General features: G+C 43.3%; 1 protein-coding gene across 11 annotated transcripts in view; it reads right to left on the bottom strand.

The window, feature by feature from the left end:
* The window catches only part of LOC139464904 (uncharacterized), a 79,539-nt gene that overhangs the window by 26,464 nt on the left and 29,945 nt on the right, over window positions 1-23,130 (bottom strand). For 10 of the 11 annotated variants that reach the window (XM_071246495.1, XM_071246484.1, XM_071246492.1 and 7 more), the window contains 7 exons: window positions 18,889-19,092; window positions 15,470-15,577; window positions 8,826-9,137; window positions 7,561-7,827; window positions 2,555-2,791; window positions 1,405-1,650; window positions 274-402 (listed from right to left, as the gene is read on the bottom strand). In XM_071246495.1, coding sequence (XP_071102596.1) covers window positions 274-402; window positions 1,405-1,650; window positions 2,555-2,791; window positions 7,561-7,827; window positions 8,826-9,137; window positions 15,470-15,577; window positions 18,889-19,092 — 1,503 coding nt within the window. The remainder of the gene's footprint in view (window positions 1-273; window positions 403-1,404; window positions 1,651-2,554; window positions 2,792-7,560; window positions 7,828-8,825; window positions 9,138-15,469; window positions 15,578-18,888; window positions 19,093-23,130) is intronic. The other variant, XM_071246493.1, reaches the window with a different exon arrangement.

Here is a 23,130-nt window from a genome sequence, read left to right as displayed (position 1 = left end):
GAAAGCTATTGATGAATACCCATGTTCAAGGCAGAATGCTATTGATGAATACCCATGATCAAGGCAGAAAGCTATTGATGAATACCCATGTTCAAGGCAGAAAGCTATTGATGAATACCCATGATCAAGGCAGAAAGCTATTGATGAATACCCATGTTCAAGGCAGGGAGCTATTGAAGAGCGACTCTATTGCAGTTGAAGACCCAAGTTTAAAGACAAATTATTCTCATAAACATAGGACAATCGTCCATAAAAAAAGTTTTTCGTACTCACCTCAGACACAGACTTTTTTAATGTCAACGCCAAAGACCTGTCGTTGTTCGATCTGAGACAGTGTCCACTCTCAACATCGCAGGTGGTTCCCTGGGGGCAGCAGTGGGTCCCGTCGGAACAACACACAGCCTGGTGGTGGAGACAAAATATAGTCATACAACATTTGTTTGTTGGGTTGTTTAACATTGCACTCAGCAATATTCCAGCTATATGATGGCGGTCTGTAAATAATCGAGTCTGGACCAGACAATCCAACGATTGACATCATGAGCACGATCCAAGCACTTAGGATAAGATGACATGCATCAACCAAGTCAGTGAGCCTGACCATCCGATCCTGTAAGTCACCTCTTACAACAATCATAGTTGCCTTTTACGGCAAGCATGGGATGCTGTAGACCTACTCTACACCTGATCTTCACGGTTCAGTCATGCAACATCCTCTCAATTAGCAGTCTGCAGACAATTCTGCAAACGTGAATTGCGCAGCTTGCACCTGTTTGACTTTAATGACAAACTTACGTTTTTAAATGCGGCATCAATAATTATCTTTACTGTGGTAAACTATCATTTGGTTTGTCAGGGATGAAATCAGGAATCTTTTGTTATCTGAATGATCAGGTGATCTGCTGTAGTATGTGGCATTGTGAAGCCAGTCGAAAATGGAACAGTGATCTGATTGGATATCACATTTTCATCACAAGATGCACAACCCGTGTGATACCACAACTGAGTCAATAAAAGTAGACTTGAATTGGCAAAGGTGCACAATAGCCTCTGAAATCTGCTAGTGGGCACTCTTGGCTCTCGAAGATGCTTAAAGCGCTAAAACTTGTGGTATCACTCTGGGCAAGTGACTTAGTTTAAATGTGCCTCTGTTCACTCAGCAGGGAATGGGTACCCGATAATTGAGGTGGATGTAAAAACCTTCAAGCACCCTGCGACAGTTTGGGTGGTATACCCCCTAAGGAGTTGAGAATGATAACTGGAATGCAAATGGATCCACTGGTCTTGGAACAAATAAAACTGCATTTGAGCAGATACTAGTACCTGGATACCTGCAGTAAATAATAATAATGATAATAATAATGATGATGATGATGATAATAATAATAATAGAGTCAGACTTACATTGCTGAAAGTACAACAGCCCATGTACCCCTGTGCAGCCCGACAACAGGTGTCTCCGTCATTGCACTGTTTTGTGGTGCCGTTGCAGGTGAACACACCTGCACCAGGGGCCTTCAGGGCGGTCTTTGTGGCTGCTGTCTTCTCTGCCCAGGGGACGGTCACGCCCCCTCGGCTACAGGTGCCTGCACCTACACTACATGTGGTTCCCCGGGGGCAGCAGTGAATCTTGTCCGAACAACACACAGCCTGCAATAGAGGAAGGAGGATACATTAGTCATGATGTGAATGGACAGAGATTCCTAGGGAAGAGATAGGGTGTGTGGATAGGGTTCACAATGAACCAAGTGAAGGGGGACTTACTCTAGAGCCAGTGGATAGGCACTCAGTTTGCAACTACAGCCACTAATCTGACGACCAAGTCTAGTAAAATTCTGTTCAGTCTAGTAACATCAGCTAATAAAACTCTACAATGTATTGCAAATGATGTTGGAGAGCTAAGTTCGGGCAAGTGGACTGAAAGGATGGATTGGTACTTACCCTAGAACTGCGGGATAGGGGCTTACCCTAGAACCGATGCATAGTGATTTACCCTAGAGTCAGTGGATAGTGACTTACCCTAGAACCAGTGGGTAGGGACTTACCCTAGAACCAGTGGATAGTGACTTACCCTAGAACCAGTGGATAGGGACTTACCCTAGAACCAGTGGGTAGGGACTTACCCTAGAGTCAGTGGGTAGGGACCCTAGAACTGCGGGATAGGGGCTTACCCTAGAACCGATGCATAGTGATTTACCCTAGAGTCAGTGGATAGTGACTTACCCTAGAACCAGTGGGTAGGGACTTACCCTAGAACCAGTGGATAGTGACTTACCCTAGAACCAGTGGATAGTGACTTACCCTAGAATCAGTGGGTAGGGACTTACCCTAGTGTCAGTGGGTAGGGACTTACTCTAGAACGAGCGGATAGTGACTTACCCTAGAACCAGTGGATAGTGACTTACCTTAGAGTCAGCTGATAGGGACTTACCCTAGATCCATTACATAGGGACTTATCCTAGTACCAGTGGATAGGGACTTACTCTTTAGCCAGTTGACAAGGACTTGCCACTAAGGATTAAAGCCTGATGTCAAGTAAAACAGGTTTCCTTACCTCTGGCAGAGGACAGCATCCCCACTGACCAGTGGACATTTTACAACAGGTGCTTCCATCAGGACATTCGTGGCTGGAGTCACACTGGATGCTGCTAGCCTTAGGGAGGACTCGGGCTGGAGAGTGTCTATAGAGGGGCAGGGAGATCTGAATGCTGTCTCCCTGACACTCTTGTGAGGTGAGGTTACAGGACATGTACTCGGGGCAGCAGTGGACTCCGTCGGAACAACACACAGCCTGGAAGACAACAGCCGGGTAGGAGTTACAGGTGAGGTGAGGTGAAATGGGGTTTAATGTCGGGTCAAAGATTATTGCACTTATAAAGCGACGTGCACGCACGTGTATGTGTGTGTGTGTGTGTGTGTGTGTGTGTGTGTGTGTGTGTGTGTGTGTGACTGTTTGTACTAGTCCGGACTGATGCCGATTAATAGTGCTAGCTCACTGAGATACCATGCCGCAGTTTAACATGAATATCCCACTCAGACACAGTATACTGACTCCAAGCCGACCAGTCCTTGTTTTAGCCCCTTAATTCCGAGTGCCAGACAGGGTAACAACAAGTACCATCTTTTAACGTCTTTTGGTATGACGCATCAGGGGATCGAACCCCGGACCTTCCGCTCTCCAGGCGGACGCTCTACCATTAGACCACGGAGGTGGTGGGTAGGAGTTACAGCACGGACAGAGTCATCCCTTGACTTGCTTGACTAGCACACGCACTCAGCAATAGTGATAATCATATCATGACAATGACATGCCAAGCTAGAAAAATATGAACCTGGAAAGTATTGTGCCAAACACACCTGGGATAATGAAAAAAGTTTATCTGAACTACCTACCCTGAGGATATATTTCAAATATTCAGGCAAATCTGCACACACAGGCTGGTCAGTGTTAATTATATTGTTCCATTTAGGTAGCCATTCGTATATCAGAACTCCAAGATGTAACCGTGATCCAAATTACCAATCTGTAACCTTATTTATTGCTCGGTCACTACTTGGCTTGGTCAGAGACCACATACTGAGGGGCTAACTTCAGCACTAAATTATCATTAATAATCACTGCCCTGCCCTTGAGTGTAATTGATACATTGGGATGCCCTGCTGCTTTCTCCTTGCAGAGGTCAAGATGCAAGACACAGGCACAGATGCTCTTGTCTTAAGACTTCCATAGTCTAATAAAAAATGTATATCATAGACTCCAGGTGGTGGTGAACTAGAGTCAATTTAGCTGAATCTTATGACTATCGTTAAAACGCATAATCATTTTGGCATAAAAAATTCCACCTGTAGTGGTGGTATAGGTATATGAATCCGTCTCCAGTGGAAGTGGTCCAGAACCATCATTACCTATACTACTTATGCGATGATTGAATGCTAAGAGTTCCCTTCACTTCCCTTCGAGCACACATGTGGACATTACACTGATATTTTGAGTATTAGTCAAAGCGCAGTCAAAAACTACATTGTATTGCTTCAGAAGATCGATAGCAAACTTGGTCAATGAAAATGTGAAAATCGTGATAAAACATCACTATAGACTTGGTAATTTACCATTTCAGTTATATTTCCTGTTCAGCTAGGCATTGTTTTCTACTCAGAGACTAAGATTATTTGTCTCCTAAACTAAGCCAGTAATAGCAATCAGCTGTACACACATTATCTCCAGGATCTACCGATGAATCGGTTAAAAAAGACCCAATGATAAAACATGAAGGTATTTTGATGCGATGATCCGAAGAAATTGTACCTGAAACTATTATTTTTCCAGCAATAACATGTTCCAATATTGGGTTACTTTGATTGTAGCTTTATTAATTAATAATAACAATCACAAGTGTAGAATTTTGATATATAGCTGGAATTATTTACATATAGTACAGTTTGGCTGGCCACCGTTGGAGACTTCCCGTGTTTTTGCTAATTCGAAAAGAACATGTTGACGTGTAATAGTCAAACAGCAACAAATACGACTTTCAACGAGACAAAATAAGGCACTATTGATAAATGTCTTCATTCTCTGTCAACTAACGTTAGTTTCAAGGTGCTAGTAGTGGTAATCTGATCGTCATTGCTGTAAATAACAGTAAGATGGAGCGATCTGCCGAAATTAATGCAAACAGTTATGAACTAAGTTTTGAATACAATAAATAAAATAGATAAGAAACATAAGTCCAGATGTTCAATGAACACTCTTCATAACCAGATAGTGTAATAACAGGATTAACATGCATTCTTCGTCAGAAGCCTCCTGCCTCACTTTTTCTCAAAAGTTGGATGAGAATCTGGTAATTAATTTTTAATGGCCTCGTGTACAACAAAACTTAATAGAAACAGGGAAGCATCATAATAATTTTACAACAAATATATTATGGTAAAGTTGATCAGACCTAATTTTTGTATCTAAATCAAACCAATTTTGTTCACTGATATCCTGATGAGTTCTGATTAAAAAATTTTATATTATTTTTTATATTTTTAAAATGAGTAAATTATATGATCCAATTTATCTGTCATTTAGCAGAGAAAGTAGTCCAAACTTTATATTTTTAAAATGTAAATTTCTGCAACACTAGCTCAAGAAAACAACATCTTCCTGAGGCAAGGGAGTTAACTGACAATAGAAGTCCAATTTCCACCCTTGCTGAACTCAGCTGCAATTATGAAGTTATATTTTAAATTGTCTATACATTGTCCAATAACAATCGCGTAACATAAACCGTCATCAGCTTACTTATCAACATGGATTTCAATGTGCAGATTTCGGTCCACTGCAGGATTTGCAAAAGATGTGTACTGTCAACTGGGCGTCAACAGATATTTTCCAAATCTTTTCATGTATTTAATCAAGGTGCTCATGTGATTTGATGCACTTCACGAGGTAAGACCAGTCTTATTACAAAATATATCTTAATCATCAGTCAGATTGTCTTAACTGAAAACCACCATTTTGTTTGAAGCAAATGCAAGTGATATGAGAGATGGAATCTGATTGGTTAATAGGAGAGGCATAGAAGGGACATTGTGAACTTGTAATAATTACACTGATGGCGCTATGACCAAGCCTGGAAATTCCAGCCCAGTTCAGCAAGGGTGGAAACTGGACTCAGATAACTCTCTTGCCTCGGAAAGATGCAAAACAATTATCATTTGAAATATTCAATGTTCTTATCCACATTTTGCCCCCAAAATCAGAAAGAAATTTTAGAAATATTTTTTATCATGGCTGCATGCACAAAATTGTGGACAAATTTTAAAATCTACTTTTAGTTTATTATAGCAATGTTTAATCGAGATACATGTACTGTAAGATGTAGGGTAATGAAGTGTGGTCGACTCTAAGTAATGAGATAATAAGTTTATTGACACTTTCAGATGGACATCCTTTACATGACAGAGAGTCTAGTGAATGCACAAAACAAACATCGGAACAAAATGAATAGGCAGCTATACAATACCTTGATATTAGGCTTAATGGAATCCATTTATTGTTATTAATGACTTGTCTGACAATCAGAACGATTTCAGTCTTGTTTTCTCTTTTTTTAACTAGCCTACATCAAGATGGCTTCTAAAATGTTAATGTGGCTCGCTGAAGTGCAAGGAAACAAGTTGTTTTTTTTGTTGTTATTGTGTAATGCCGCACTCAGCAATATTCAAGCTATATGATGGCCGTCTGTATATAATCGAGTCTGGACCAGATAATCCAGTGATCAACATCATTTGCATCGATCCACGCCATTGGGATCGATGACATTCATCAACCAAGTCAGCGAGCCTGACCACCCGATCCCATTAGTCTCCATTTACCACAAGCATGGGTTGCTGAAGACCTATTCTACCCCGGGTCTGCACGGGTCACAAGGAACCAAGTGGTTCCCAGGAAAAACTAAGCTTAGAGCTGTGATCATATGCATAACTGGATAACAGATTAAGACAGATATTATCATGGAACTCATGAACTACAGTTGGACACATCATCCATCATCGTTCTATTTAAATAACTGTCAATTTTCTGTATCAGAATTCTTACACTAAATTTTCTGTTAAAGTTTTATGATAGAACATGGTGTTCGATTCTGCAAAATACTGTATTCGACGTAATAAGCGCCCCGCTCTAATAAGCCCCCATGGCGATATTTGGCTTGTGAACAATCCCAATGAGCACCCTTTCTAATTGATCAATGTACACAAGACTTATTTATTCGCTTAAAATACGCACTTGTGTGTTATATGCACCCTTAATTATGGGCAATCAAATTCTGGAAAAATATATCCCTCCTATATAAACATTTCAGGCTCAACTCGACAAAATAACATTCTAATAAGAGTCCCCTATTTCTAATTTTGAGAGCGCCCTGGGTGCTTATTACGTCAAATACAGTACTGACTTATCAGGGGACAGCATCAGTTGGAGATGCCAGGAGACATCCCATGTATCAGCAGGGATTGTATACATGGTGTATGGTGCTTATACAGCAGCAGCAGCAGCAGCAGCAGCAGCAGCAGCAACATCATTTGTAACAGTTTGTGTTTGACGGGAGGGGCAAGGGCAGGTCTGTCAGGGGGTTGTGTTTGATGCAAGGGCATGGTCAGGTCTGTCAGGAAGTTGTGTTTGATGCAAGGGCAAGGTCAGGTCTGTCAGTAGGTTGTGTCTGATGCAAGGGCAAGGTCAGGTCTGTCAGGAGGTTGTGTTTGATGCAAGGGCAAGGTCAGGTCTGTCAGGAGGTTGTGTTTGATGCAAGGGCAAGGTCAGGTCTGTCAGTAGGTTGTGTTTGATGCAAGGGCAAGGTCAGGTCTGTCAGTAGGTTGTGTCTGATGCAAGGACGAGGGCAGGTCTGTCAGGAGGTTGTGTTTGATGAAACGTTCGGGGAGGAGGTTGACACAGTGCACAAAGCAAGTGTCAAGGTGAGTACCACACAGGATGTGCAGTGTTTGATGGCTGTGTATTGGATGGTTTGCCATGTTGAATGCACCAAGCAAGGGTTTCACACAGATACTCACATCAGGCAGAGGACAACAACCATATACGCCTGTGTTGAGCATGCAGCAAGTGTACCCATCAGAACACTCCGAGTGCCCATCAGGACACATAACAGCATAGGGAGGGATCAGGTCAGACTCCAAACTATGGCTTGGCTTCCCTGAACCCTTTGCAGGAGTCCTCTCAGACCAATCAATCATAGAGTCCCCTTGCAAACATTTCTTGAGAGCAATATTACAGGTTGTGTGTGCTGGACAGCAGTGGATGTGATCAGTACAACACACAGCCTGCAACACGGACAGCAGTAGATGTGATCAGTATAACACAACCTGTGATCAGTACAACACACCCTACAGTGGATATGATCAGTACAACACACCCAACAGTGGATGTGATCAGTACAACACACACCCTACAGTGGATGTGATCAGTACGACACACCCTACAGTTGGCACAACACACCCTACAGTGGATGTGATCAGTACGACACACCCTACAGTTGGCACAACACACCCTACAGTGGATGTGATCAGTACGACACACCCTACAGTCAGTAGAACACACACTCTACATTGGATCTGATCAGTACAACACACCCTACAGTTGGCACAACACATCCTACAGTGGATGTGATCAGTACAACACACCCTACAGTCAGTAGAACACACACCCTACAGTGGATCTGATCAGTACAACACACCCTACAGTTGGCACAACACACCCTACAGTCTGTAGAACACACACCCTACAGTGGATGTGATCAGTACAACACACCCTACAGTGGATCTGATCAGTACAACACACCCTACAGGTGGCACAACACACCCTACAGTTGGCACAACACACCCTACAGTGGATGTGATCAGTACAACACACCCTACAGTCAGGTAGAACACACATCCTACAGTTGGCGCAACACACCCTACAGTGGATGTGATCAGTACGACACACCCTACAGTTGGCACAACACACCCTACAGTGGATGTGATCAGTACAACACACCCTACAGTGAATGTGAGCAGTACAACACCCTTCCTACAATTGATACAGCTATTATTGAATAGGGTTTTAGGCCACTTTTTTGGCAATTCCGCAGTGAGTTACATTTTCTGCAATTTTTCCGCGATCAGGGAATTGCAGAATTCATCTCGGATTGGTAGGATGTTATGCCACTGTTAGTGAAACTCAAGCTTATCATGGCTGGAGGACATCAAACACTGTCAGCACACTGAGTATACATGTCAACATTCAGTAACCTGAGCGAAAATTAATGTTCACAAATTACCTTGGGATGGGGGCAACAGCCAAACTGTGTGGATGTGATTGAGCAACACGTGCTGTTGTCTGGGCAGCTAGACTTTTGGTCAGGACACATCACATTGCCAAGAGGTTTGGAGTCTGCCTGGAGCTTGATGCCCACACTGCTGGCGAGGCTCAGACTCTTGGTTTGTCCTTCCATGTGCTGCATCTTCCTGGCCCGAGCCGGCTTCTTGTCTTCCCAGGTGATGCTGATGCCATCCTTGTTGCAGGTGCCCTGACTTACATCACAGGTCATCCCAGATGGACAGCAGTGGATGTGGTCAGAGCAGCACACAGCCTGGGGATATACAGGAGGTGCTATTAGGGATATACAGGCAGTGATATTGTGGGTATACAGGAGGTGCTATTGTGGATATACAGGCAGTGCTAATGTGGGTATACAGTAGATGCTATTGTGGTTATACAGGAGGTGCTATTGTGGGTATACAGGAGATGCTATTGTGGGTATACAGGAGGTGCTATTTCGGGTATACAGGAGGTGCTATTGTTGATATACGGGCAGTGCTATTGTGGGTTTACAGGAGGTGCTATTGTGAGTATATAGGAGGTGCTATTCTGGATATTCAGGCGATGCTATTCTGGATATCCAGGCGGTGCTATTGTGGGTATACAGGAGGTGCTATTTGGGGTATACAGGAGGTGCTATTATGGGGTATACAGGAGGTGCTATTGTGGGTATACAGGAGGTGCTATTTGGGGTATACAGGAGGTGCTATTCTGGATATACAAGAGGTGCTATTGTGGGTATACAGGAGGTGCTATTGTGGGGTATACAGGAGGTGCTATTGTGGGTATACAGACAGTGCTATTGTGGGTATACAGGAGGTGCTATTGTGGGTATACAGGAGGTGCTATTGTGGGTATACAGGAGGTGCTATTATGGGGTATACAGGAGGTGCTATTGTGGGTATACAGGAGGTGCTATTTGGGGTATACAGGAGGTGCTATTGTGGATATACAGGAGGTGCTATTGTGGGCATACAGGAGGTGTTATTGTGGGTATACAGGAGGTGCTATCATGGGGTATAAAGGAGGTGCTATTTGGGGTATACAGGAGGTGCTATTGTGGATATACAGGAGGTGCTATTGTGGGTATACAGGAGGTACTATTGTGGGTATACAGGAGGTGCTATTCTGGATATAGAGGCGATGCTTTAAGGTATATACAGGAGGTGCTTTTCTGGATTTACAGGCGATACTATTGGGGATATACAGGAGGTGATATTGTAATTATACAGGAGAAGCTATAGTGTGTATACAGAAGAAGCAATTATTGATATACAGGGGATGCTATTGTGGATATACAGGAGGTGCTATTGTGAATATACAGGAGGTGCTATTGTGGGTGTACAGGAGGTGCTATTGTGGATATACAGGAGGTGCTATTGTGAATATACAGGAGGTGCTATTGTGGGTGTACAGGAGGTGCTATTGTGAATATACAGGTGGTGCTATTGTGAATATACAGGAGGTGCTATTGTGGGTGTACAGGAGGTGCTATTGTGAATATACAGGTGGTGCTATTGTGAATATACAGGAGGTGCTATTGTGAATTTTACAAGAGGTACTATTGTAGATATACAAGAGGTACTATTGTAGATATACAGGAGGTGCTATTGTGAATATACAGGAGGTGCTATTGTGGATATACAGGCGGTGCTAGTATGGATATACAGGAGGGTGCTATTGTGATTATACATGAGGTACTATTGTAGATATACAAGAGGTACTATTGTAGATATACAGGAGGTGATATAGTGATTATACAGGAGAAGCTATTATGGATATACAGGGGATGCTATTGTGGATATACAGGCGGTGCTATTATGGATATACAGGGGATGCTATTGTGGATATACAGGGGATGCTATTGTGGATATACAGGCGGTGCTATTGTGAATTTGCAGGAGATGCTATTGTGAATATGCATTAGGTGCTATTGTGAATACACAGGCGGTGCTATTATGGATATACAGGGGATGCTATTGTGGATATACAGGCTGTGCTATAGTGTGTATACAGGAGGTGCTATTGTGGTTTGGTTGCCGCACTCAGCAATATTCCAGCTTTATGACGACTGTCTGTAAATAATTAAGTCTGGACCTGACAATACAGTGATTGACATCATGAGCATCGATCCACGCAATTGGGATAAGATGACATGCATCAACCAAGTAAGCGAGTCTGACAACCTGATCCCGCTAGTTGCCTCTTATGACAAGCATAGTCGCCTTTTACAGCAAGCATGGGTTGCTGAAGACTTATTCTACCCCAGATCTTCACGGGTCCGATTCTATTATCAGATTAAAAAAAACACACTTTTGAGTTTTCTGAAGCCAAAGTGGGGAGGCGAGTCTGCGACAGGTGGGCCTTAAATGTAGTAATGCAGCATAAGTATACAAGTGTAAAAAATATTTAGATTTTACAAAATGTTTTACTTATCCTGCATTACTCCTTAATGCATCTGTATCGGATGGTTTGGAGGTAAGAACCCTCAGAATACAGAAACCGCAATAATTCACACCCTGAAGGTACGATGCTGATTGGTCGGTGAACCTCGCAAACCTCGAAGTACCACGTTCAAATCCCATGCAGCTGGGCGGAACTTGGTCTTCTGATCCTCGGAATGAGGCGGAAACTGGGTGGACGCTTCAGGTAACATTTGTTGAAAACAGAGAGATTGTGTATCATTCTCATCTTGTCTGAGCCCTTCTTGGGTACCAGGAAGATCCGAGAATAAAACCCCAGTGTTAACACTGGAGTGTGTATAATCTCTACGGCTCTCTTTTCCAACAGCATTCCAAAGGGAGATGGTCGTGGTCAACAGTGGAAGTACTTCTACATCTAGTTGGTAACCGTGACAACGTTGAGAACATAATCGTCCTTGAGGATTCTCCAGTTCTTCCAAAATCGACTCACTCTTCCGTCTACGGGGCTATAGACAATTGGGACAACTGGGGGCGGGAGATCCCAGTCGTGACTGTCCAACATTTCAGTGTTTACCCCTCCTATCACCTCCATGACTGTGGTATTTACCACGTTGGGATTGATAAGAACCTTGAGGTTTCCCTCTGCCACGTCCTCTACCACGAAAGGAATCTTGTGCCTATCCTTCCTTGAGAGACTCACATCTAGGCCTGTAATTGCCTGACCTGCCTGATCGCTGGGATAAATTGTGAGAAACATGCTCCAAAGCCTTGAGTGCCGTTTCATCCCTAGCGTAACTGGAAACTTTGGCATGCGTGTCTGTAATCTGTTCATTGAACAGAGACGTGGAAGGCCAAGGTTGACGTAACAACCTGCCCTTAAACTCTGAGTCCCAAGTAGATAGGGCTAAATAACCAAGTCTCCGTGTAAGAGTTATTTCCTCCAACTCGGCTTTGAAGTGATTTCTCATATGGTCAATCTGATGCTGTTGAAAATCAACTATAGTTTGGAAGTCATCTGGTCGGTTAGGGTTATCCTCTGACAGATCCTGCTCTTCCACACGTGTTGACGATGCTAAAGCTGTTAATGGTTTTAATAATCTTCGAATTTCCGTTTCAATAAACGCAACTCTGGTATCCTGAACCTTAAGAGTAGTAGGCCTTGACAAGCCTGTCATTCTCTGTATACCCTGTCCAAACTATGTGCCTGGTCTGCTGCCTCAAAGGCATGAATAGGAAATTCATCTTTCCTAAACCTGGGAGGCTTGAATGACGGAGTAAGTGTCAGCCTGGACAAGTCCTCATCCAAAGATCTAATCATATCTGATATCATAGGGTCGATCGGAATCGACGTAGGATGTGTCCAAATAGTATCTTTTTTTCCTGTTACCCAGGGAGGGTACTGAAATGAGGCGGTCAGCTACCCAATCAGGTACTTGTGCCTGGCCAAGGTGAGTATTCCATTCTGTCGAGGAATCTACCTCTTCACCATACGAATAATCCGACAAATCAGAACGATGTTGACGTGTGCGTCGAGATGGTGAACGACTTCTACTCCGATGTTTGGTGCTACCTATGACTGAGGGCTTAGATGGACTGCCTGGTGAATAGGAGTCACAAGTCGATGTCTAAGTACACGCAGGTGTACTGGTACTACTCAATGATGAATGCACTGTGTTATGACGCACAATGGGAGTATATACATTAGGCACTGGAGTAGGTGGTAAAATCTGTGCCGTAGATGTAACTGACGCATATGTCTGATACATAGGCGTAGGCGTGGGCGCAGGATACAATTGTGTCATGGACTGCTGCCACATGGATTGCCTGAGCTTGCATCTGCTGCGCTGGATACATTGGTGCAGCGCTTAGCTGATCATGTGCTGCTTGCGTAATATTGTACGCTGATAGCCCTGGGGCTGGCATCATTGTAGATGCGCTTGGGTGGTAGGCAGTGGCTGCGTTCGGCGCAAGCATATGAGGCGCAATACTCAATGGTGTAGGCTTGTGCGCTTGGGTTTGTGCTACCCCCGACAAAGCATCTTGAGACGCTGGTGCACTGTTCGCAGATCTAGCAGATGTAGATTTCTCAGGTGACTGCAAATTAGGGTCAATTATAATACTCACAATATCTTCAGGATTGGACGTTTTCGGCGGGACGTGCACTTCCGCAGTCACAGTAACGCCCGACATATTACCCGTCGAAGATAATGGTTGCATCATAATGACCGAACCATGTCCCTCGCTAATCAGTGATTGTGACATTTTCCTGGTCTCACGATGGGATTGCTGCAAAATATGTTCGTGAGTAACCTGCCTATACCTCGTAAAACTCATTGGAGAGAGATTTACGAAAAAAACACATTTAGAATTTGGTGCACAAATTTGCGTGCATGCCAAACAACGTGGATGAGGGTTTTAAATATATTTTTTTCCACAACAATTAGTACAACGCGCAAGCATAAGTTACGTGATATAGATACTTTGATGAAAAAGGGACTGGAAAAAGTGCCGTAGAAAACTAGTTAATCTATCGGCAAATTTTGTAACGAGTTGAATGTGTATTCAATGATTTGTATATACGCAACTCAATGAAACGCCAAAGCTAGTAGTATTCAAAAACACATAAATATGTTATACATACATAGCTGAGAATTGTAAACAAATTGACCACCCTGGCAGACAAACAATTGTAACACAATTCAAAATGGCGGTGAACAGATAGCACGTGACGGGAAAAAAAGACAAAGTCTTTTTACGCCTAATCAAATCATATACAACTTCACAACATGCTGAAAGTAATATGAAAAGAATACATCACCCGTCGCAGATGAATTTTAGAATTGTAGACGAAAACTGAAGGTCTAAATAAATCCAAACGAGAGCTCCACTGGCACACATCTGAGCTGTAGCACGACAGGCAGTGATGTGAAGAGGTGACCTAGGTCACGTGAGGTCACAGAAACATCGACGGTGTGGTGAAAAAGAGGGATTCAGGAACAGTTTATTTGTCTTCACCCAGGACCATCGCCGGTAGGCTGTCCCAGGTTTTTTGTCGCAAAGCAAGCAGTGAATGCATTAAGGAGTAATGCAGGATAAGTAAAAAATTAAATATTTAAAGTTTTGCAAGAAACAGAAATCTATTTCAATGTTTACAAATTCTTGTTCCAAAGTTGTTTATGGATATCTTAATGGATATGGATAATAAAACAACCAAAAACATATCAGCCTCAATTTCATACATAGATAAGTCACTATAACACCCCACACCTAAATATGAGTGAGCGAGTGAGTTGGGTTTACCGCCGCTTTTTACAGTATTCCAGTTATTCATGGCGTGTCAGCTTTATGTGGGAGGAAAGCCCGAAGTGATGCGAGTCTCAGACGTTTACCACTTCGGTGAAACCCACGAGCACGGATATGGTGCTGACATACCTAGAAACATTATCGGGCCAACCGGGATTCCAACCCACAATCATAGGTTTCTGGCGTGCCCAAGGGACGCAACTCTGCACAGCAAATCACGGCGCCTTAGATGACTCGGCCACCCGTTCCCCCTTTCAAGATTGGGTGAAAGAGACACTGCTTTGAGTCGCTGCTTTTTTCGACACCCACTCTGACAAGTCTTAATACTAATAATAACAACAGGGCATGGCATGCAAGTTCACATTTCTTTTAATCACAATATTTTTTCTGATTTATGGGGTACAAATCAGCGATTTATCACGGATTTCAACCAAAGTTCCATTGGCAGAAAATTCAGGAAAAAAATCAATTTGTTCAAATTTGGGATATTTATAAAATTAGTTTTTTTCGTCTGAAATTCAGAGGTATCTAAACATTGAAAACATTGAATTCAATGAAACAATTTAAAAACTGAGATAAAAGGCCTTTAACTTTACTTTTCCTGTTACCATGGAAATACAAGTCACCTCTACAAGGCCAAAATATTAGTCAAATATTATGAGGATGTAAATTTTAATTCCAATTTGGTAATCATACTGTATTTTGCAGCAGACATGGGGCACAGCATGTCTGAAAGCAGGTCCGGATAAATCACTGCCAGTGCTCCTGTTCATATAGCGAGGTTTTACTGTGCCTGCCATCATTGCGGACCATGAGCCAGAGATCATACATCTTGTATACAAGGACTGTAGGGTATACTGTGAAAGGATGTATCTACCTGTGTCATGGGGCAGCATGCCCAGCTTCCTGACGCCATCTTACAACAGGTAGAGCCTGATGGACACTCCGTCTCACCCCCGGGACACTCCACCGACTCTCCCACCTCCTGTAGAACAGAACACATATGTAATAGAAAATATCACCCAGGGACACTCCCACTTCCTGTTACTAGAACAGAACACACATGTAATAGAGAATCTCACCCCTGACACTGACACCTCCTGTAGAACAGAACACACATGTAATAGAGAATCTCACCCCTGACACACCCACCTCTTGTAGAACAGAACACACATGTACTAGAGAATCTCAACCCTGACACACCCACCTCCTGTAGAACAGAACACACATATAGTAGAGAATCTCAACACTGACACACCCACCTCCTGTAGAACAGAACACACATGTAATAGAGAATCTCAACCCTGACACACCCACCTCCTGTAGAACAGAACACACATGTAATAGAGAATCTCAACCCTGACACACCCACCTCCTGTAGAACAGAACACACATATAGTAGAGAATCTCAACACTGACACACCCACCTCCTGTAGAACAGAACACACATGTAATAGAGAATCTCAACCCTGACACACCCACCTCCTGTAGAACAGAACACACATGTAATAGAGAATCTCAACCCTGACACACCCACCTCCTGTAGAACAGAACACACATGTAATAGAGAATCTCACCCCTGACACACCCACCTCCTGTAGAACAGAACACACATGTAATAGAGAATCTCACCCCTGACACACCCACCTCCTGTAGAACAGAACACACATATAATAGAGAATCTCAACCCTGACACACCCACCTCCTGTAGAACAGAACACACATGTAATAGAGAATCTCACCCCTGACACACCCACCTCCTGTTACTAGAACATAACACACGTGTAATAGAGAATCTCACCCCTGACACACCCACTTCCTGTAGAACAGAACACACATGTAATAGAGAATCTCATCCCTGACACACCCACCTCCTGTAGAACAGAACACACATGTAATAGAGAATCTCAACCCTGACACACCCACCTCCTGTTACTAGAACATAACACACGTGTAATAGAGAATCTCACCCCTGACACACCCACTTCCTGTAGAACAGAACACACATGTAATAGAGAATCTCATCCCTGACACACCCACCTCCTGTAGAACAGACCACACATGTAATAGAGAATCTCAACCCTGACACACCCACCTCCTGTTACTAGAACAGAACACACATGTAATAGAGAATCTCAACCCTGACACACCCACCTCCTGTAGAACAGAACACACATGTAATAGAGAATCTCAACCCTGACACACCCACCTCCTGTAGAACAGAACACACATATAATAGAGAATCTCAACCCTGACACACCCACCTCCTGTAGAACATAACACACATGTAACAGAGAATCCCACCCCTGACACACCCACCTCCTGTTACTAGAACAGAACACACATGTAATAGAGAATCTCACCCCTGACACACCCACCTCCTGTTACTAGAACATAACACACGTAATAGAGAATCTCACCCCTGACACACCCGCTTCCTGTAGAACATAACACACATGTAACAGAGAATCTCACCCCTGACACACCCACCTCCTGTAGAACATAACACACATGTAACAGAGAATCCCACCCCTGACACACCCACCTCCTGTTACTAGAACATAACACACGTAATAGAGAATCTCACCCCTGACACACCCACCTCCTGTAGAACATAACACACATGTAACAGAGAATCCCACCCCTGACACACCCACCTCCTGTTACTAGAACAGAACACACGTGTAACAGAGAATCTCACCCCTGACACACCCACCTCCTGTTACTAGAACAGAACACACGTGTAACAGAGAATCTCACCCCTGACACACCCACCTCCTGTAGAACAGAACACACATGTAACAGAGAATCTCACCCCTGACACACCCACCTCCTGTTACTAGAACATAACACACATGTAATAGAGAATCTCACCCCTGACACACCCACCTCCTGTCGAACATAACACACATGTAACAGAGAATCTCACCCCTGACACATCCACCTCCTGTTACTAGAACATAACACACGTAATAGAGAATCTCACCCCTGACACACCCACCTCTTGTAGAACATAACACACATGTAACAGAGAATCCCACCCCTGACACACCCACCTCCTGTTACTAGAACATAACACACATGTAATAGAGAATCTCACCCCTGACACACCCACCTCCTGTCGAACATAACACACATGTAACAGAGAATCTCACCCCTGACACACCCACCTCCTGTTACTAGAACATAACACACGTAATAGAGAATCTCACCCCTGACACACCCACCTCTTGTAGAACATAACACACATGTAACAGAGAATCCCACCCCTGACACACCCACCTCCTGTTACTAGAACAGAACACACACGTAATAGAGAATCTCACCCCTGACACACCCACCTCCTGTTACTAGAACATAACACACGTAATAGAGAATCTCACCCCTGACACACCCACCTCCTGTTACTGGAACATGTTATCATCTTACCATTGTTATCATTGCATCAAAATTCTTTTCTGTTATATTATTGAGTATGTCTTAACGTAATCACCAGTACATTGAGAGAAAACGTGTGTACAGCTGATTGCTATTTCCGGCTTTGTTTACAAGACAATATAGACGGTAATCTTTAACCCTATAAAACAATGCCTAGCATAACAAGAAATACAATCGAAATAGTAAATCATAACGTCTAGTGATATTTAATCGTAAATTATCACAATTTCATTGACAAACTTTGTCACAGCGTTGTCCATTTACCTGGAGAGATACGATGTAATTTTTTTACCAACAGAAAAAGAGTTTGATGAAAGTGTAACTTTTACATAGGCCGACCCCTTTCTACAGAATTCTGTTTCTTGTCCTTATAACTTGGCTTATCCATGGTCATATACCGTAGGTACACTTCGGCAGCACAAGGACAATCTTTCAAAATATTCCACGACTGCGTGAAAATAGTGGGGCTAGGTATTAAGTGGGATATCACCATGATGGATAGAAGTCATTAGACATCGTCCATGGGGGGTCTCACAGGACAGTACCATGAACATACTGGTACATAAGATGGTACTGCCATTGAAAGCATCAGTGAAGAATGACTTACCTCCCCTTGCTTACTATTATTCTGTAAATAGTTTGAGTGGGTTAAGGCTTAGCCGAATGGGCCACCCGTGCCCCCCAGACAAACCTAGAAACATAATCGGGTCGTAAAGGGGTTGGAACCTTGGTTCTTCCGTGCCCAAGGGATGCTGCCCAGCAAATTGCAGCGCCTCAATAGACTGGGCCACCCGTGCCCTTATGTGCATTAGAGTTGGCGATATATGGTAGGGATGGAAGCAGCTAGGTCAGTTTTACCTGAACATGCATCAGGGTCTTCTGTCTCATCTGTTGGCTGTCTGCACCAGGGTCACTGATCGTGATGCCTCCTGAAGACTGGCTTGTTGAAGACTTCTGCATCCAGGAAACTGAGACTCCATCTTGTCTGTTACATTTGCCGGCTGACATGTCACAAGTTGTTCCAGAGGGGCAGCAGTGGACTTTGTCAGGACAACACACGGCCTGGAAACAGAAAGAAGCAGTGATAACACAAAACGTTTTAATTGGAATATGAATTATTGAGTGAGTGAGTGAGTGAGTGAGTGAGTGAGTCAGTGAGTGAGAGTACTGCTTTCAGTAAAATCCCAGCAATATCACGGCAGGGGACACCACAAATGGCATAACACATTGTACCCATTGAGGAATCGAACCCGGGTCTTCAGCATGATGGGCGAACGCTTTAACCACCAGGCTACCCCACCGCCCCCAGCTATACTGAACAAAACAAAGTTAGGGATCATGAAATATGTTTACCGTTCAACATAATCAAATATGGTACATAGTTTCTTCAGAAGTAGGAAAACTGTGGCAACAACCGATACTCGTGATTTGGAAACATGAACATGATGAATCAGGTTGTTAAAATCAATTCTGTATGTAAAGAGTTTAAGAACAAGAGATTTTTAATGTTAAAAATAGCCAAAACTTGAGCAGATTTTCATTTCCTTATGTGGAAACTAGGGCTGGGACGAGTCCAAATTTACTACCCCTGTAACAATCCTTCTATTACCCGACCCTACCCGAGTACCCGCTGTAGGTCTCAAGGGATAGGTACAAAATGTAAGATTGGGAAACGTTTGACCATAGCCCTGTCAAAATGTTTTGAGATACACGTATAAAACGATCTGATCATGCATACACTGAAGTTGACTGAAGCTTTATCTTTATTCAAACATATATACCGTATTCGACGTAATAACATATATACCGTATTCGACATAATAAGCGCCCAGGGCGCTCTCAAAATTAGAAATAGGGGGCTCTTATTAGAATATAATTTTGGTGAGATTAAAAACAACTGTAAATTTTGTGGTTTATGCCAACAGCCTGAAATGATATGAAAGAAGAATCTGTGTGTATTATACACGACAGATATATTTTCGAGAATTAAATTGCCCATAATTAAGGGACCGGTGCATATAACAAACGATTGCGTATTATACACAAATAAATAAGTCTTGTGTAAACAGATCAATCGGAAAGGGTGCTAACTGGGATTGTTCACTAGCCATAACATTAGCAAATAACGCCGTAGGCACTCATTAGAGCGGGGCACTTATTACGTCGAATACGGTATGTCAGAAGGAAAGTGTGCCTAGTCAGAAAGAAATGTGAACATTAGTGACCTGTAGTGTAACCATAGAGTTTTAGATAATTTTTGTCATTAAACTATATATCACATGACTAACCACAGGTCCGGGTAGTCCTGTGGGTACCCTGGTCCTTCTCAGGACCCACCCGACCCGGACACCCGAGTTACCCATCCCAGCCCTGGTGGAAACCACAGGGTATTGAATCAGTAACATGCTACATGTACCCCCACTCGGAGACTGAAACTCAAGCACTTACAAACATCAGCAACAATCTTGTACGTTACATCACTACAACGTAACAAGTTAACAACCATACCCTATGTGTGAACAAAGCCTCCGTCCTGTCCAGTGGGATACCTTTATGCATGCCTCATGTGAGATGTCTATCTGCACCTTTATCTCAAGCACACATAAATGTTGGAATCTTATTGGGTGAGGCCCATTCTATTATTTTCAATACACCCGCTAACATGTAAGGTACATTTCTTGTGTTTCTTGTGTTGAATTACAGAACTATTGGCATTACATGCCAACCGCAGTTACGAATTAATGATGTATGACGTTATTTTCCAAATGAAATATTGTGAGTGAGTGAGTTTGAATTAACGCCGCTTTTAACAGCATTCCAGTTATATCATGGCGTCCCAGCCCGAAATGATGCAGGTCTAAGACGTTTACCAATTCGGTGAAACCCACGAGCACGGGTATGGTGCTGACAAACCTAGAAACCAAATCGGGGCAAACCGGGATTTGAACCCACAATCATAGGTTTCTGGCGTGCCAAAAGGACGCAACTCTGCAAAGCGAATTGAGGAGCCTTAGATGAAATAGATCCATGGGCAATTATCTGTTTTCTTAAATGCCTAATTGTGGTATTCTATCAAATTTGGACCAGAGCATGCATGCATGAGACATACCTGCAATATCATAGGGTGTGCGGTAAGATAAATTTGTTGTCCACCGGTCATCAACTGGTAGCATCGATCCATGCAATTGGGATACGATGACATGCATCAACCAAGTCAGTGAGTCTCACCACCCGATCCCGTTAGTCGCCTCTTACAAGCATAGTCACCTCTCATTGAAAGGTGATCTTCATGGGGCACATGTGAAGTAACACCCTTTACGTGAAGGCATTACAGACCAAGTGAAGTGATGCCCTTTACGTGAAGGCATTACAGATGAAGAGAAGTAACTCTTTACGTGAAGGCATTAGAGACCAAGGGAAATAACACCCTTTAAGTGAAGGCATTACAGACCAAGTGAAGTGATGCCCTTGATGTGAAGGCAATACAGACCAAGTGAAGTGACGCCCTTGATGTGAAGGCATTACAGACCAAGTGAAATAACACCTTTTACGTGAAGGCATTACAGACCAAGTGAAGTGATGCCCTTGATGTGAAGGCAATACAGACCAAGTGAAGTGAAGCCCTTCAAGTGAAGGCATTACAGACCAAGTGAAGTGAAGCCCTTGATGTGAAAGCAATACAGACCAAGTGAAGTAACACCCTTTATGTGAAGGCATTACGGACCAAGTGAAGTGATGCCCTTTCCATGAAGGCAATACAGACCAAGTGAAGTGACGCCCTTTAAGTGAAGGTATTACAGACCAAGTGAAGTGATGTCCTTGGTGTGAAGGCAATACGGACCAAGTGAAGTGATGCCCTTGATGTGAAGGCATTACAGACCAAGTGAAGTGATGCCCTTTCCATGAAGGCAATACAGACCAAGTGAAGTGATGCCCTTTCCATGAAGGCAATACAGACCAAGTGAAGTGACGCCCTTGATGTGAAGGCAATACAGACCAAGTGAAGTGATGCCCTTTCCATGAAGGCAATACAGACCAAGTGAAGTGACGCCCTTGATGTGAAGGCATTACAGACCAAGTGAAGTGATGTCCTTGATGTGAAGGCATTACAGACCAAGTGAAGTGACGCCCTTGATGTGAAGGCATTACGGACCAAGTGAAGTGATGCCCTTTCCATGAAGGCAATACAGACCAAGTGAAGTGATGCCCTTTAAGTGAAGGTATTACAGACCAAGTGAAGTGATGTCCTTGATGTGAAGGCATTACAGACCAAGTGAAGTGATGCCCTTGATGTGAAGGCATTACAGACCAAGTGAAGTGATGTCCTTGATGTGAAGGCATTACAGACCAAGTGAAGTGATGCCCTTGATGTGAAGGCAATACAGACCAAGTGAAGTGATGTCCTTGATGTGAAGGCATTACAGACCAAGTGAAGTGATGTCCTTGATGTGAAGGCATTACAGACCAAGTGAAGTGATGCCCTTTACGTGAAGGCAATACAGACCAAGTGAAGTGACGCCCTTTAAGTGAAGGTATTACAGACCAAGTGAAGTGATGTCCTTGGTGTGAAGGCAATACGGACCAAGTGAAGTGATGCCCTTGATGTGAAGGCATTACAGACCAAGTGAAGTGATGCCCTTGATGTGAGGGTATTACAGACCAAGTGAAGTGATGTCCTTGGTGTGAAGCCAATACAGACCAAGTGAAGTGATGCCCTTTACGTGAAGGCAATACAGACCAAGTGAAGTGACGCCCTTTAAGTGAAGGTATTACAGACCAAGTGAAGTGATGTCCTTGGTGTGAAGCCAATACAGACCAAGTGAAGTGATGCCCTTGATGTGAAGGCAATACAGATCAGGTGAAGTGATGCCCTTGATGTGAAGGCAATACAGACCAAGTGAAGTGATACTCTGTCCGTGAAGGAATTACAGACCAAGTGAAGTGACGCCCTTGGTGTGAAGGCATTACAGACCAAGTGAAGTGACGCCCTTGATGTGAAGGCAATACAGACCAAGTGAAGTGATACCCTTGATGTGAAGGTATTACAGACAAGGTGAAGAGATGCCCTTGATTTGAAGCCAATACAGACCAAGTGAAGTG

Source organism: Haliotis cracherodii, unplaced genomic scaffold, assembly GCF_022045235.1.
Source record: "Haliotis cracherodii isolate W230 unplaced genomic scaffold, xgHalCrac1.p SCAF_17, whole genome shotgun sequence".
NCBI classification, from domain to species: domain Eukaryota; kingdom Metazoa; phylum Mollusca; class Gastropoda; order Lepetellida; family Haliotidae; genus Haliotis; species Haliotis cracherodii.
This window is presented reverse-complemented; position numbering and strand designations above follow the sequence as displayed.